At 45.4% G+C, this 17,037-nt stretch overlaps 1 protein-coding gene across 1 annotated transcript; it reads left to right on the top strand.

Moving 5' to 3' along the window:
* Positions 1-358: 358 nt before the first annotated feature.
* On the top strand, positions 359-14,184 carry PRDM14 (PR/SET domain 14). The gene is made up of 7 exons (XM_024739028.1): positions 359-1,058; positions 1,619-1,672; positions 1,765-1,922; positions 3,083-3,353; positions 7,691-7,893; positions 11,465-11,566; positions 13,957-14,184. Exons 1-7 carry the CDS (start codon positions 359-361, stop codon positions 14,182-14,184), a joined length of 1,716 nt encoding a protein of 571 aa, XP_024594796.1.
* The last annotated feature ends 2,853 nt before the right edge of the window (positions 14,185-17,037 follow it).

Here is a 17,037-nt window from a genome sequence, read left to right as displayed (position 1 = left end):
CGGGGTTGGCGACGGATGTAGAGAGTGAGTGTTGGAAACGAGCCCTGCTAGGTCAAGGCGTGCTTGGAGAGGGAAGGCAAAGGCGACACGCACCTGGAATTTGGAGTCGGGCAGAATCCCGACAGATTTTCGTTTTAGTTTGTTTTGTCTTTTTTGGGGCGGGTCGTTTGTTGCCGTTTTTGTTTCGTTTGCGGGTAGGTCTTGAGGGATCGAAGTGGGAAGTTTATCCGATTCCCTCCGACCCGGGGCTGCCTCGGGCGGTGGAGGCTGGGCAGGCAGGAGCCGGGCCGCAGCGCCCCGCGCCCCTCACTCGGCCGCGCTTGCTCATCCGCAGACCCGCCGCGCCCTGTGGCCCGGGATGGCTCTGCGGCTGCCAAGTGAGGCCGGACCCCAAGACAAGGGGTGCTACCCGCCCGACATACTCCAGAGCAGCCCCCAACGCCTGGCCGCCTACTACCCGCCTTTCCAGCCCTACAGCCACTACGGGAACACCCTAAGCGCCGCGGAGGAGGGTTTCCAAACTTTACGGCAGCTGGAGGCCCTTTCCACGTCCCCGTCTCTGTCCCCCTTCGCCTTTCGGATGGCGCCTCCCTTGCTGAGCCCCGGCCTGGCCCTGCAGAGGGAGCCGCTCTACGACCTGCCCTGGTACAGTAAGCTGCCGTCGTGGTACCCAATTCCCCACCGCCCCAGGGAAGTGCCGCACTTCCCGAACGGCAGTCGCGAGTTTACAGGTGCCTCCAGTGAAGACGCGGGCCCCGCTGGCGGCCGTAGCGACGGTGGCCAGTGCTGGGGACCTGAAATTTTCGTGCCGCCGCCCTCTGTGGATACTTCGCTGTTCCCTGAGAGGCCGAAGCCCTCCCAGCTGTTACCGTGCTCCCCCAGAGAGCGCTCTGAGGGTGGCCCCAAACTCGCGAACCAAGAGGGGAAGGCATCTCACCGTTACCACTTCACCCAGGAAGACCTGCACTTAGTTCTCTACGGGGTCATCCCCAGCCCTCAGAACTCAGCCCACCTGCACCACGCGATTTCGGGCCTCCTGGTCCCCACAGACAGCTCAGGTAAAGGCAGTCCCCATGATCCGGGACTTGGTGGTGCGGGTGGGAGGCGGGAAGACAGGTGAGGACGGGAGGGGGCAAGGGCGCTTCCAGGTGGGTCCGAGGCTGTGCGAGTCCTAAAGCGGAGCGTATGTGCTTCCATCAGAAGACGGAGCTGAGAATGGCAGGCTCACCTCCGAGACCCTATTTGCTTAACCGCATGACACCCAAGATTGTTTTAGTGAGAAGAGAAACAGTTCACGCGGGGCGGGCTGATCAGGCCGGCTCAGATTCTACCGGGATGTGCAAGGTATCTGAGAGTCTCAAAATCAGCATTATCTCTCATCCTCAAGTTCCTTAAATTTGCAAACGGGGTTAATTACAACATAACCCACTAGAGTCATTTTGAGTCTCATGTGAGAAATGGTCTATGTAAAAGGAGCAGGAAACCTAGAAAGGACAAGTAAACATCCAATTCAGGATAATGGTGAGCTCCAGGGAGTGGGGAGGATAGCGCCGTATGGAAAGCATTTCATAATACGTTTTTATCGAAAAAATAAAAATTTAATCCTGTCTTTTTCTAGGGTCTCGTTCTCTTCCTCGGACTCTGGATAACGACTCCCTTCAGCTACCAGAAGGTAGGCAGGGCTTCTTGGCTTGGATTTCTTGTCCAGCACAAATGCAGTCGGTTTCCTCACTGGCTTTCTTTCCTGCCCTGGGTCTCTCCTAGGTCTCTGCCTTGGGCACACGAAATTCGGTGAAGTGGCACATTTTGGTGTGTTCTGCAGTAGCCCTGTCGCCAAAGGAGTCAGGTTTGGGCCCTTTCAGGGTAAAGTGGTCAACACCAGCGAAGTCAGGACATACGGAGACAATTCCCTGATGTGGGAGGTAAATGTGTTTCGGAGGGAGGTGGGTGGGAGGAAACCTTGGCTTCTGCCCCTCTGGGAGACCCCTGGACTGGGAGAGGGGGGCCCCCTCCGGGCAGTAATCTGCTGACTTGTGCTGCCTGTTTTGCAACATAAAGAGAAAGAAAGGCAAGCTGTTCAGTCCCTGAGGATAACACCTCTGCATGGATTCTGTGTAATTTTTGGTGGCTTAAGGCATTTTCCTCTGAAGATTAGCCGTGGAATATACATTTAAAGAGTTAATACATTGGGTTATATTTATAGACAAAACCAAACACTTTAAACATTACAGAGTGATGCTAAGAATATGCCAGAAAAGACTAAGACCAGATTTAAAATTTTTGACGTCGTTCATCTAAAGAGGATTTTTAGAAAACTGATACTCTTAACTCTGTTTGAGGCAGGATGGTAGGACTGCAGTTCGTCAGAATGTATCAGATTGTCACCCCTCGCCGTGGATTTCTACATCAAGGAATATAGTTGAGGAAAATAATCTGAAATCCAGACTTCACGGGGCTGTTTGTAATAACAAAACATTGAAGACTGCAGAATTGCCCACAGCAGAGAAAGAATTAAATTATGGCTCTATCAATACACATGAAAACTAAATTGAGATAAAATACTAAACTAATTGGTTGTCTTGAAGTGGTGGAATTAAATGTAACCTCCTGTTTCCCTTACCTCTGTTTATGAAACTAATATATGCTCACTCGAGAAATCTGGAAATCGAGGAAGTGATAAAAGTAAGAATCTTTTTAAAATGTGCCACACTACCTATAGAGGTCTCTTCAAGGTAATAAATCCATTTAGGCTCAATCATATTGATAATAAATATATTCAGTAGGTCAAGTGTGAGTTTTGAATTTTTTTTTTTTTTTGCGGTACGCGCACCTCTCACTGTTGTGGAGCACAGGCTCCGGACGCGCAGGCTCAGCGGCCATGGCTCACAGGCCCAGCCGCTCTGCAGCATGTGGGATCCTCCCAGAACGGGGCACGAACCCGCGTCCCCTGCATCAGCAGGCGGACTCTCAACCACTGCGCCACCAGGGAAGCCCTTGAATTATAAATTTTTAATAAGTAAATTTATTTTCTAGGTCAGACCAAAAAAATGTGCATTTCCAAACTTTGTTTGATTTCATTTAGATCTTTGAAGATGGTCGTTTGAGCCACTTTATTGACGGAAAAGGAGGTGCAGGGAACTGGATGTCCTACGTCAACTGTGCTCGTTTCCCCATGGAGCAGAACCTGGTCGCAGTCCAGTGTCAAGGGCAGATCTTCTATGAAAGCTGCAAGGAGATCTACCAGAACCAAGAGCTCCTTGTGTGGTATGGAGATTGCTATGAGAAGTTCTTGGACATTCCCATGAGCCTGCAGGTCATAAAGCACGGGAAGCAGACGTCTGGGCCCTTAGAAGGTGAGTGCACACTCTCGCCTCACCCAGTGAGGCCATCTTAGTGGAAGAACTGGGCTCTTTCTCTGACTCAACACCTTCCTGCAGCTTTTCCACTTGCTTGTGGAAATCCTCCCTCCCAACACAACACTCAGAACACAAAACTGAGGGCGTCTCTAACCAGCTGGGCATTACCCAGCTGGAGGAAGATGCCCTCATCTTTCCAAAGCTGCTGAAGCTACTCCTATTCACCAGTATACCTTTTCTTCTACCCCTTCACCCGCTCCCAGAGAATAAAATAGAAGTGAAATAAATGGATGCAACCTCTGCCTTAGGTGAGCCAGCTTCTGATTCATCTTTGCTGAGGCTCACACAACTCAGGAAGTCTAAGCTTTAGAGCACTGTTTTTCAAGTAGTGGGTTGCAGTATCTTAGCAGGGTGGGGGATTTGGTGGTAGAGATCAGTATTAAAGAAGAAAAAAAAGAGAGAGAATAAGAATAAAATAGAATAGAAAATATTGATGTGAATCTCATTTAAGTTAAGCATTGTTTGGTGAGGTTTTTGTTTCAAATGGATGTGTGCGAACTGGGTCTCAAGTATAAAATGTGTTTCTTACTGTGGGTCTTAGTCAACTTTGGGAAGCATGGAGCTAGACTCTCGCTCTCCAATTTTAATGCGGGTGTGAATATCTGGGGACCTTGGAAAGATGCAGATTCTCATTCAGGGCTGGGACCTGAGATTCTGCATTTCTATCACATTTTAGTAGAAGGCAGCTAGAGGACTACCAACCCCCTCTCTGGGACCGAGCCTCTGGAATTTGCATTTTTAAAAAGCTCTTTGAGGGCTTCCCTGGTGGCACAGTGGTTGAAAATCTGCCTGCCAATGCAGGGGACATGGGTTCGAGCCCTGGTCTGGGAAGATCCCACATGCCGCGGAGCAACTGGGCCTGTGCGCCACAACTACTGAGCCTGCGCTCTAGAGCCCGTGCTCCGCAACAAGAGAGGCCGCGGTAGTGAGAGGCCCATGCACTGCAATGAAGAGTGGCCCCCGCTCGCCACTACTAGAGAGAACCCTTGCACAGAAACGCAGAGCCAACACAGCCATAAATAAATAAATAAAATTTTTTAAATTAAAAAAAAGAGCAAAATCCCTTTAAAAAAAAGAAAAAGCTCTTTGAGCGGTTGATTTTTATATCTGCAAAGGCTTGGGAACCACTGATCTTATAGGTGGGACCAGACAAATGCAAGTTACTGTAATATGTGTAGTCAGATAGAAGACCATCTTATTATGTTAGAGCAAATGTCGTAAGTAGCAGGTAAAAGAGAATGTGAATTGCATTCATCACACTGCAGTGATGGTCTGCATGCAAGTCTCCCTGCTAGACAGAGACCCTTCAGGGCAGGAGACAATTCTAAACACTTTAATAGCACCTGCTGTGGATCCCCATGTGCATTGAAGGAAGGAGGAAGACTGGGCTAAACTGGGGAAAGCTGCTTAGGGATGTGGTGAAATAAAGGATGAGTTAGGCAGGGAGAGGCAAGGCAATTCAGGCTTGGGGAATACTGAAGCCAAGGGCAAGGATGTGTTCACCAGGGATTCGGAGGTGACTAATGAGCAGTCTCTTTCTAGAAGCCAAATATTGAGGGGCTGTTGAACTGTTTCGGTGAACTGTCTTCTCACTACCCCAATAAATGGACGGCGTGGGGTGCGCCTGAGGGTAAGATGGCAGGATTCTCTTGAGTCTGGACCTCACAGTTGCCCCATACTTGGCGCCAAGCCAAAACTTTTTGGTCACTTCCAAAAATGTACCAAGTGCTTTTTTGAAATAAAAGTGAAAAGTGGATTTGAGAACGATACATGCTTGATAACGCAAAATAGAATCGTTATCCTTTTGAATAATTATTCAGCACTATGCATCAGAGCTGTTACAATGTTCATAACCGTGGATATATCAGTAACGTATCAGTAATACTCTTCTGGAAATTTATCTTCAGGAAATAGTCCAAAAGGAAAAGCTTTGTCCGCAAGGATTTTTAATACAGCGTCACCCCTGTTTGTGAAAAGTCACGAACAACCTAAATGCCCAATATTAGAATAATTAAGTAAATGACGATATATTAACATGGAATAATATACAGGCATCAGAGATCCCAATCATATAAGCAACAGGGCCTGCAGTTATCCGTGCTCCACTTCTGAACCAAATTATATCTGAGGCTTATTGGCACTGTTATCGATGATGTGTAAATATTTAGGATAACTTGTGGCAGAGAACTTGTAAACAACTCAATTGGTTGGGAAGACTAATGGATAAATTCATTTGTTTTCTGTTAATAGGAATGTTTGGGGATAGGATGAAAAGGAAAGAAAAATCAAAATTCCTCTGTCCTCTCAAAAGAAAGGTCTTTTTTTCAAAGGCTTTTGGTGAGGCTTGATGGGAACCTTCCCCTTGAAGGTCTTGAGTGGGAGGGAAGGGCCTGGACCCTATGTGGGCGGGTTATTTGAGTTTGCAAACCTGCCAAGTGTGTGTTTTGGGGGCTGAGGGTGTGGAATGTGTAGACAGCTCTCAATCGTTACCAAACTCTGTCTGAACGGTGTGTCTGTAGTGGGGCAGAAAGCATAATTTTTGGTATCGAGAAACCCCTTGGCTGAAAAGACTGAGATGGGAGGCAGGAAGAAGGGAAAGAAACAGGACAAAATTAGGTTAAGATAAATTTCCAAGGACCTGAGCAGAAAACGGAGGCAGCCGAAGCCTAATTAGTAAGGGTGAGGGTGCTCTGTCATTTCTGCCTAAGTGGTTGTTCTTATGCAGATTTACTACCGAACCCTTATTCTGAATTCTGGTGTGCCTTCATGCTTTGATTTGTAAAGCTCGCTGACCCTGTCTTGTAGACCCCCTCTTCCTACCCCAGGAAGCAGGAAGGCCAGGTATTTCTAACCAATGAAAATTCTAGCTCCGAGCAAAAACCATCCCAGCAGGGAGATTCTGAGAGTATTAGCACCTCAATGAAAGCGATAGACAAGACTGGGCAATGGGTCTTCCTGATGTTGGTGGTTGCCTTCCTGGTTATTTACTTAATAAAATGATTTATTTCCTTAGCCACCTATTAAACGTGCCTGGGACGCAGTTATCAACTAACAGAACCCCGGATGGATAGCTTCCCTGCTGTTCGATGCTAACTAAAAAGATTTCCACCTTCACACTCGTGCATATACTCACTCCTGGCTGTTCTCTGCCTCCCTGGGGCCAGACAATGAGGTTTCAGGGCTGCATTCACAGTCAAAACCACTTTATCCTCTGGAATCCAGAGTGTCCTGGGCAGGGATGCTTTTGTAGGTGGCCCTGGTCCTCTCCCCTTCCCCCAATACATAGACACCCCTGAGCCTGGCACCTCCTTTGCTAGAGTCGGCTGAACCCTCTCTAACCTCTCCCCCACCTCTCTTATAAAAATGGATTTACCTTTCTCAGTCTGTCTCTCAGTGATAATATCACTTGTTGATAAGAAATCAGTAAGTGTTAAGGTAAAATTAATCATCACAATAACCCTATGTATTAGTTCTAGAATCTTCCTTAAAAGTTCAGAGAAGTAGACTGTAAGCTAAAAGGGCACCTAAGGCTTCGTAAATGGGGTCAAATGGAACAGAACTCGTGAAGCCTGGGGAGAAGTTATGGGTGTCCGTCAGGGTTCTGGGTGAACGGCTTTGAACTTGTAGCTCTCAGGCCGATCTGAAAGGGACAAATAGGGTAGGTATTTGGTATGTGAACCTTGTAAAGAATGCCAGGCAGGAACTGTAGGACTGACCTGCTCGTAAACAGGGCCAGAGGAAGGGCTTCTTCAGCAACTATATTTCGGGAACAAAAGGTAAGGAGAACCTATAGATTAAGAGATTGGAGAGACATAGCCTCTGTGGACAACACATAGGCTTTGAATCCTACATTGAATCAACTGACTGTAAAATAATAAAACATGTATGCATGTGTGTACGCACATAAATATATATGTTTCTATTAAGGAATAAGGGTTGACTGTTCAGGTATGACAATGGCATTGTGGTTATGCATTTTAAAAAGTCGTTGCCTATTAAAGATTATGGTTTGAGATGTTTATGAACCAAGTGAGAAATTAGTGTTAAGAAGAATCCATTATGAAAAAAAATAATCCCTTATGGAGGGAAGTCACATAAGTGAGTTGGTCATTGTCAAAGCTTGGTGTTTGGGCACATGAGGGTTTATTCCATTATTTTGACTTTGGTATATGTTTTACATTTTTTGTAATAAAAAGTTGTAAAAAATCATCTTGAAGAAAATAAGAATGAAGGAAGGTAGCTGACCGAGCGACTTATCCCCCTGTGTTTGACAGAGTCTGCAGAAGGGTACAGGTGTGAAAGATGTGGAAAAGTATTTACCTACAAATATTACAGAGACAAGCATCTCAAGTACACCCCCTGTGTGGACAAGGGTGACAGGAAATTCCCCTGTTCTTTATGCAAACGGTCCTTTGAGAAGAGAGACCGGCTCCGGATCCACGTCCTTCACGTTCACGAGAAGCATCGGCCTCACAAGGTAAGAGTCGGAGCGGCGAGTGACCCTGCCCTTCGCTCCAGCACTCTGCTTTCATGCTGCTTCCCCAAACCCCTGGGTGAACACCAAGGGCCTCCTGCGTGCATGTTGCTGGGACACAACACCAGGTGGGAAGATGGGACAGGGCGTCTGAAGGAGGTGACAGTGCTGTGGAAGAGCAGACGTGAACTAATGCCATGACACCCGAGTGTGAGGATGGAGGCACATGGTAGACAGGGACAGAGAAAGGGTGTCCTTCTACCTGGACACGTGGGTTATGAAAGGCCTGTAGACAGGTGGCCGTGAGAAGAATCTAGGACAGTGGAGTGTCTGGTTTATATCTTAGGTGGGGTTGATTGGCTGGGGTGGGGGGCGTTCGAGATATTCCAGGTGGGAAAGACCCTGGCCTGTGGTTTTAGGTAGCTACACCTTCTTCCATGATGTGTGCAATGCTGTGTTAATTTCTGCTGTACAGCAAAGTGACTCAGTTATGTACATTCTTTTTCATATTCTTTTCCATTGTGGTTTATCACAGGATATTGAATATAGTTCCCCATGCTGTAGAGTAGGACCTTGTTATTTATCCATCCTGTATATACTAGTTTGCATCTGCTCATCCCAAACTTCCAATCATTTCCTCTCCCACCTCCTCCCCCTTGGCAACCACAAGTCTGTTCTCTGTGTCTGTGAGTCTGTTTCTATTTCATAGATAGGTTCATTTGTGTCATATTTTAGATTCCATATATAAGCGATATGGTATTTGTCTTTCTCTTTCTGACTTAGTTCACTTAGTATGATAATCTCTAGGTTCAATGTGCAGGCATATTGATAGTTACAGGCGAAGATGAAACACGGGCACAGTCCAAAGGATGGATGGCCTCTATGCCATGCCAAGGATTTTGTAAGGCAGAAAAGCAGTGGTGGATTTAGGGAGTCGTTTTCCACCATTCTGGATACCTGGTGGCTCTGCCAGGCTTGGTGCAAGAAAGTGCTGACTACCGCTGGTCTTAATTAGGAGAAAGAGGCTGAAGCTTGGGTACAGACAGCTTCAGGTTGGACTCCTGCCCTGTCAGGACTCCTCCAAGCCCCCAGTTTTCTCCATTTGAAAACAGAGTAGTCATCATAAAACTGCTCTTGTCTCTCCCCTCCTGTTCACAGTGAAGCTTCTGGAAAAATCACAATCACTGGACTATATGCTCCTGTAAAATCTGAGTATTTTTACAAATATCATGTATTATTTTTGTAAGAATATTTTTATTTATTTATTTTTATTTTTGGCTGTGTTGGGTCTTTGTTGCTGCACGTGGGCTTTTCTGTAGTTGTGGTGAGCAGGGGCTACTCTTCGTTGCGGTGCGCGGTCTTCTCACTGCGGTGGCTTCTCTTGTTGCGGAGCACGGTCTCTAGGCACTGGGGCTCAGCAATTGTGGCTCGCGGGCTCCAGAGCTCAGGCTCAGTAGTTGTGGCGCACGGGCTTAGTTGCTTCACGGTATGCAACTAGAGAAAGCCGACGTTCAGTGACAAAGACTCAACACGGCCAAAAAGAAATGATAAAGTAGTGGTGGATCTTACAGTTGATGAGATGGAGCATTTAAGATATTTGTTGGGACTGCTGCAGCCAGATCAAAAGACGTTTGCTTCAAAAGCAGAAGCTACAGGATTAGTTTTTGTCTTTTTGGTTTGGTTTTTTGCCCAAAGTAGAATGCAGGAAAAGGTTATCTGAGTCAGGTCAAGAAATATACACTAGAACGTTACTTGGGTCATTTGCCTAAACACTGAGGACAATGGTGGGTCTTGGACTGGGGTTCGAGGAGAGGAGCCGTAGGAAGTACTGCTGGCTTTGAAATCGGGGGACCGTAGACCAGGAGGTCCAGAGATGACAGGAATGATGAGAAGAGGTGTAAGCTGGTAGTAGTAAAGTGAATGTCTTGGACTTCCAAAGAGGAGAGGTCTTGATGGTAGAGTGGAGGGATAGTAATTTTATTTTATTTTTTAAACTATTTATTAATTTATTTTGTCCACGAGGCATGCGAGATCTTAGTTCCCTGACCAGGAATGGAGCCCGTGCCCCCTGCAGTTCAAGCTTGGAGTCTTTCCACCTGAAGGCACAAGTCATAAGCTCAAAAGAATTCTCTTGTTCTTTCCTTGGCTATTATCTGTCTTCGATTTTTGTTCTCTCCTGGGATTCCTTTTAGCCAAATGTTAGGCTGAATCTACCTCCCTGTACTTGACTTTTCATTTTTCTTCATCTGCATTCTCTGAGAGTCCCCCAACCTTAATTTTTATGTCATGTATTCAGTCTTTAGCAGTCAGCTGAGTCTATTACATACAGCATTTCTATTCTATACTTTTCTGTTTATTTTTAATTTCCAAGAACAGTTTCATGTTCTAATTGCTCCCCTTTTATAATTGATCTGTTCTTTTTGCAATATGAACTTCAACATCTGACTGTTTTTGCTTTAGTAAAAACAATGCTCGTTATTAAAATGTCAAGTAGTAAAGAAAAATTAAAGAAGACTTTTGAAATACACCCCAGAGGGCTTCCCTGGTGGCGCAGTGGTTGAGGCTCCGCCTGCCGATGCGGGGGATACGGGTTCGTGCCCCGGTCCGGGAAGATCCCACATGCCACGGAGCGGCTGGGCCCGTGAGCCGTGGCCGCTGAGCCTGCGCGTCCAGAGCCTGTGCTCCGCAACGGGAGAGGCCACAGCAGTGAGAGGCCCGCGTACCGCAAAAAAAAAAAAACATCCACCCCGGAATCCCACCATCTAAAAATACCCAGGCTCTCGTTTGTGCCCATAAGGACACCTGGGGAACAGGGTCCAGAAACACAATAGTTCCCTTTACTTGGTTCAGAATTCCTGAGAAGATTGGACAGAGTCGTCAGGGTCACGAACACAGAGAAATGACGGGAACTGTTCACAGCAAGTGGCTGTACCACATGTTCTCACTGGCCCCCCAAAATATTACCCTTGTTTTTGTAGGTACATGTGTTGAGTCATCTGTCACCTGTGTTGCCACTTTGGTCTACATATTCGTCCCTGCCCCCACTAGATTGTTCCTCCTTGTCTCTAGCAGAGTGTTGAGGGGTTCTCCGTAAATACTTGTTGAATTAATTGCTGGGGGCTTGCAATTTACTCACAGCCTTGTGAGGAAGGCAAGACAGGTGTTTTTTCCCATGAGGAAAATTGGGGAAACAAAGATTCCGAGTTTTAACTGATGTGTTCTGGTCACACAGCTACTTGCTGACGGAGCAGGAAAAATTCAGGCCTCTATATACACTGCCCTTTCACATCTGAAGCAGCTAACTTAACCCAAAGGCTCCAGGTGAATTGCCTTAGTCACAGCATTAGCAGGCCCTGGACCAGAACCCATGCTGCCAGATTCTTCCCTGTAGTCGCAGGATGCCTTTCTCCTGTCTCAACTAGACCCTCAGCCTGGGTCTGCTTGATCCTCTGCCTACAGATGTGCACAGAGTAAATACAATAGTTAGTTCTTCCCCCCCAGATAAATAAAATGGTGAAATAAACTTGTTAAGGGGAAGACGTGGCTTCAACCATATTTTTCTTTTTCGTTTTAGTGTTCTACCTGTGGGAAATGTTTCTCTCAATCTTCCAGCCTAAACAAACACATGAGAGTCCACTCTGGAGACAGACCCTACCACTGTGTGTATTGTACAAAGGTAAATGGAACCTTCTTTTAAGGGATCTGCCTTGAGCCCTGTTTGGGTGTCCATGGATAAGAACTTGTAGCATAAACCCTAGCTTATAAGAGTTCCTGGTAGACTAGTTCAGTGTCAGCCCATCCCCAATTTCCACCCCCCAGATTATACTCCTGTTTGCTTACAATGATCAGATGCCACCTACTACTGCCAAATTGGCATCTAGGGCATTTGTCATGAAATAGACCCTAAATTTACAGGAGCCTGATGATAGCAGACATGATTATGCAGTCTTTCAAAGTACAGACTCTGGGCTTCCCTGGTGGCACAGTGGTTGAGAGTCCGCCTGCCGATGCGGGGGACACGGGTTCGTGCCCCGGTCCGGGAAGATCCCACGTGCCGCAGAGCGGCTGGGCCCGTGAGCCATGGCCGCTGAGCCTGCGCGTCCGGAGCCTGTGCTCCGCAACGGGAGAGGCCACAGCAGTGAGAGGCCCGCGTATCGCAAAAAAAAACAAAAAAGTACAGACTCTTACATGCTGCTGATCTAAATTTCTAGAGCAATTTTGCTGAAGTGGCATCTAATCTTCATTATACAGAATAATAAGTTATAAAAATGAAGAGATAAAGACGTGGTTAGGGGTGGCTGGGCTAGAAACAAAAGTCTGACCATGCCTTAAAAATATTATACTAAAACACCTCATGTTCTTTTTTGATGAGATACATTTGGGCTGTCCACTGTGTACAGTGTAGCAAAATGGGGCTAAGACCTAAGTAGACCATATGGAGCCAGCACAGACCTAAGGAAGGTGGCCCTGGGTTTGTATGGATGAGGAATCTATCCTGAGCGGTGAATGCCCTCCCGCAGGATTTCCAGAGCAGGCTCAAAATATCCCACCGCCCCTCCTCTTTCTGGCATTCTAATTCTGATCCTCACCTTGGTCTTCTGGCTAACCTGGGAATGAGAGGTGCCCGAAGAGGGAACTCAGTGCACTTGGGGCATAAATGAGCTGTTTGGCGTTCTGACTTACCGTCACCTAAGCTGATGGAGACTGTCCTTGTCTGGGTGTCCTAGACACCTACACCTTGTGCTCCTTAATGAGCAGTGGGCCAACCCCATGCGTGCCCAGCCCCCCAAATCCAAGGTCACCGGTTGAAGCCGGTGTTTTGTATCTCTGTCAGTGGACCCCCAATAAATGGAGTCATTACATCGCTAATAAATACTTGAAAGTGACAAAGGTTAGAGCAGAGTATTGAATTAGGGGAAAGGTTATAAATAAGGGAAAGAAAAGACAGGTAAAAACAGCAAAGTACTTGGGACTCTGAAATGGTACTATTTGGCCGTTTCTTTAAGAACTAAACTTATAACCACCATACAACCCAGCAGTTGCTCTCCTGGGCACTTATCCCGGAGAAATGAAGGTCTATATGTTTATACGCAAACCTGTACACCAACGTTAATAGCAGCTTTATTCGTAGAAGCCCCAAACTGGAAATAACCCAGATGCCTTTCAGTGGGTAGGTGATTAAACAGTTAAACAGACTGTGGTTCATCCACACCATGAAATACTCCTCAGCAATCAAAAAGGATGAGCTGTTGTACACAAAACAACCTCCGTGAATCCGCGGAGAATTATGCTGAGTGAGAAGAGCCGATCCCAAAAGGTCCCATACTGTGTGCTTCCCTGTAAGTGACATTCTTGAAATAACAAAATTATAGAAATGGAGAACAGATTCGTGGTTGCCGTGGCTTAAAAGTAGGCGTGGGAGGGAGCTATGTGTGGCTGTCATAGGGCAACCTGAGGGTCCTTGTGATGGAAACGTTCTGTATCTTGACTCTATCGATGTCAGTATCCTGGTTGTGATACTGTCCTATAGACTTGTAAGATGCAACCATTGGGGACAACCGGGTAAAGGGTACACAGAGTCTCTGTTGTTTCTTATAACTGCACGTGAATCACGATTACCTCAAAAAGTTTAAGTTAAAAAAAAGAAGAAGAAGAAAGAAACCAATAAGGTACCCATTTATGCAAAGACATTGGCCAGTATTAGCCACTCCTTCTGTAATTCAGTTCATCTTGGAGTGTGATCCCAGGACCACCTGCTTAAATGCAGTTTCCTTATTACCCCAACAGGTGTACTCATCGGGTCAGTCTGCATTTTTGACTAGACCCCCAGGTGATCTCAACCATTGAAGAGCCACTGTTCTAACCAGTGACATGTCCATCGTGTCCTTTTTTATTAAGGCTACACCTGTTGACCAAGCGTGCCCCATAGCATTAAAGCCCAAGGTTCGCCGAATGGAGAACTAAGGGGTGACATAAGGATCGGTAACGGTGAAATTAGCCCCTTTCTTTGACTGGTTGTCCAGCTGATGGAAGTTTACTTTTTCTCCTGCTTTCTGTCCTCTGCAGAGGTTCACTGCCTCTAGTATACTCCGCACACATATCAGGCAGCACTCCGGGGAGAAGCCCTTCAAATGCAAGTACTGTGGTAAATCTTTTGCATCCCACGCTGCCCACGACAGCCATGTCCGACGCTCGCACAAGGAGGATGACGGCTGTTCCTGTAACATCTGTGGAAAAACCTTCCGAGGTCAAGAAGCCTTCTACTCCCACATGAAGTTTCATGAAAACTGCTAGCCCTCAGAGAGTATGAAGACAGTGCCTCTGTATTTCTGTCTTGATATTTCTTGTTTATGGGTGTATCTTACAAACAAATGATGGTTAGATTGAGATGAGGAACAGAATAATGGAACTGACCAAGTAGCAGAATTTACCAGATTTATCGACTGTGGTTTTAACAGCTTTCACAGAAATGTCTTTCACAATTTCTGACAAGAATGGAGTTTTGTTGAATTCACCTAGAAATAATGAAAGCTGGCTGTTAATAGGGCTTAAAGGTCTGGAAACTCAACATCAACCCTGAAAGGGACTATATTTCATTTCAGGGACTAGGAACAAAGTCTTTGACTTCACGATTTAAAAAAAAGGAGGCTTTTTCTCTACTGGTTGCCTCGGGTCCGCAATTGTAATATGTCTGTGGCCATCCCCTGTTATGTTTCTTAACAGAATAAATTCTTTAAAGATCCATTCAAGCCAGAGCTTCATTAGTATTATAACTAAATGTTCAGACATGAATTAAGCTCCCATTTTATTTGGATTCATTTTAAAACCCTTAGTTTCTACCCCTCCCCCATCGCATGACAAACGCCTAATGTTAACAGTTTGTTTAGCACCAAACAGAATTTCTTGGAGGACACAGAAGTTACTTATTCACCCTACCATCTGTGACCTTTAACAATTGGCGAAGAAAAATTATTACCAAATGAAGAAAGGCTAAAAATTGCAACAGGCTAAGAAATAAATAAATGTATTTATAGTGCTCTAGTTTTAAACCTGATGAAGAGACAGACAAGTGGAATTTTTTTTGTAGGTCTTCTAATTAGCTGGTCCATACTAACATATAGAGTGAAAAGAAAAACGTGCCACATACATTGTCACAAGGCTGATGCAAGCTTGTGAAGAATAATCTCTTCTAATGTGCAGGGAGACAGCAGACTCATCTCACGTGGGTCACAATAGCCAACATCTATCTATATAGAGCATGAACCCTATGAGAGAGTGCCACTGAGTTACCACTTTACTGAAGGAAAGAAAGAAGTGGTCCAGCATTTGCCTCTAAGGGTCAAAGCCAGGTCGTCCTGACTCCAAAGCCCAGCCTCTTAATGAATCAGTTATCCTCAACTTATGAATCCTGCTAAGGAAAGAGCATTATTCTGTTGACTGTGCCATTCTTTCCTACTTTGGGGCAAGCAACAACAAACTTTTAAATATTCACATGGAAAATCGGGGACCGGAATAAAACTGCACCGTAGGCAAGCGTAGCTATGTAGCTACCAGGTCACATCCCTAGCCGTGGTTCTATTGACTGCCTAGAATTTTTCTTCACCCTTTATTCGTGGTCCATGTCTCTCCAAATGGAGAGATTTCAATATGGAACAGATGCCCCTTCAGAGGGAGGCTCTTAGCTGCAGCAGAGTCCTTTGAGAAAGAGATGTAGTGCAGGTGGAAAAAGCAGTGACAGATTTTTCTCTGGGGAATGCCTGACCGTGGCGACTAGGTCTGAGTAATGTATCCTAACAGGGGTGTGCCCTGTTGTTTCAGGACTGTTTTAGTTCGTGTTAATTAAGTCAGAACAATGGTCTTTTGAAAAGATCAGGGCTCAGCCTGTGGTTAGGCAGCCTTTATTTGCCTGCTAGTTCAAAATACATTTCTTACTATGTATGGATTTGAACGTTACTTTAAAACCAAATAGTAAAGCGAGACCTCAGGAACTGGTGTGGTGCCATTTTTTTCACTCGTTGAATAATTCAAATTAACTACTGTGTTCCTTGAACCAGAATGGTAATAGAGGAAGATAAAAAAAGTTTCTTTTCCTCTCTTCTAGCAGTAATTCCAAAATGCTTGCATGCCAAATAATACCTTAGTATATGGATCACGCATGCCCACACTAGCTGGAGCACTTTGGACATTTTTATTTAATCTGAGCTCTTTCTACAAAGTTTTGGTCATATTGACCGGGTTACATATATCACTTTTTGTTTGGGAAAATACAGTCAATTCATAACATCTTCCTTTAGTAATTACCTTTAGCTCTCTTCTGTTTATTTAAAACGTGCATCTCACCGATCTCTAAAGATGATTTAGATCAGCTTAGAACAATAAGAATTAAAAAAAAGGAATAAGACAGTTAAAGACAGACCACCACATTAAAAGAATTAAATTAAAACGTTCAGCTAATATCACTGTGTTAGCCAAGCATGGTTGGAAAACACTGTAGATTTTGGAGTTGGACGAACTGACATTTGTGCCCCATGTCCTCATTGTATAACATTGGGCAAGTTGTTTAATTTCTAAGGTTTACCACGCTCATCCATATAATAATGTAATGATTATGCCGTAGGGTGTTGTGAGAATTAAGTAAAATGAGACAACTTGCCTTCTAGATGATACTTCATAAATCTGTTTCTTTTCTCCTAACCTGCCAATGAAGGCAAAGAGGAGACAGAATTATTCAAATTTTATTACTGATATATATGCTTTCTTTCAGTGGTTTGTGTACTAACAGCATTAGCATCACCTGGGAATTTGTTAGAAAGACAAACTCTCTAGCCCTACCGAATACCTACTAAATCTGAAATTCTGGGGGTGGGACCCAGCGATTGTATTAAGGCTTGAGAACCATTGCTTTACGTGATTTATCCCTCGCAGTCCCTGCAACATAGCAGTGGGTTAAACTGCCCGGTGACTTGGCAGAATCACAGAGTGGGTACCTTAGGAGGAACCATTAGAATGCAGATGGCAGGCAGAATTGTGCTCTTCCCAGGAATAATGGATACCCACAGAGCACAGCTGTCATTTTACTGTTGGAAACATGGAACTCTTTCTACAGCTACGAGCCTGATCGATGGAGTTTAGAGACATTCTCAAGAG

Source organism: Neophocaena asiaeorientalis, unplaced genomic scaffold (genome assembly GCF_003031525.2).
Source record: "Neophocaena asiaeorientalis asiaeorientalis breed wild unplaced genomic scaffold, Neophocaena_asiaeorientalis_V1.1 scaffold299, whole genome shotgun sequence".
NCBI lineage: Eukaryota > Metazoa > Chordata > Mammalia > Artiodactyla > Phocoenidae > Neophocaena > Neophocaena asiaeorientalis.
Note: the sequence above shows the minus strand (reverse complement) of the source record. Positions and strands in the feature narration are given on the sequence as shown.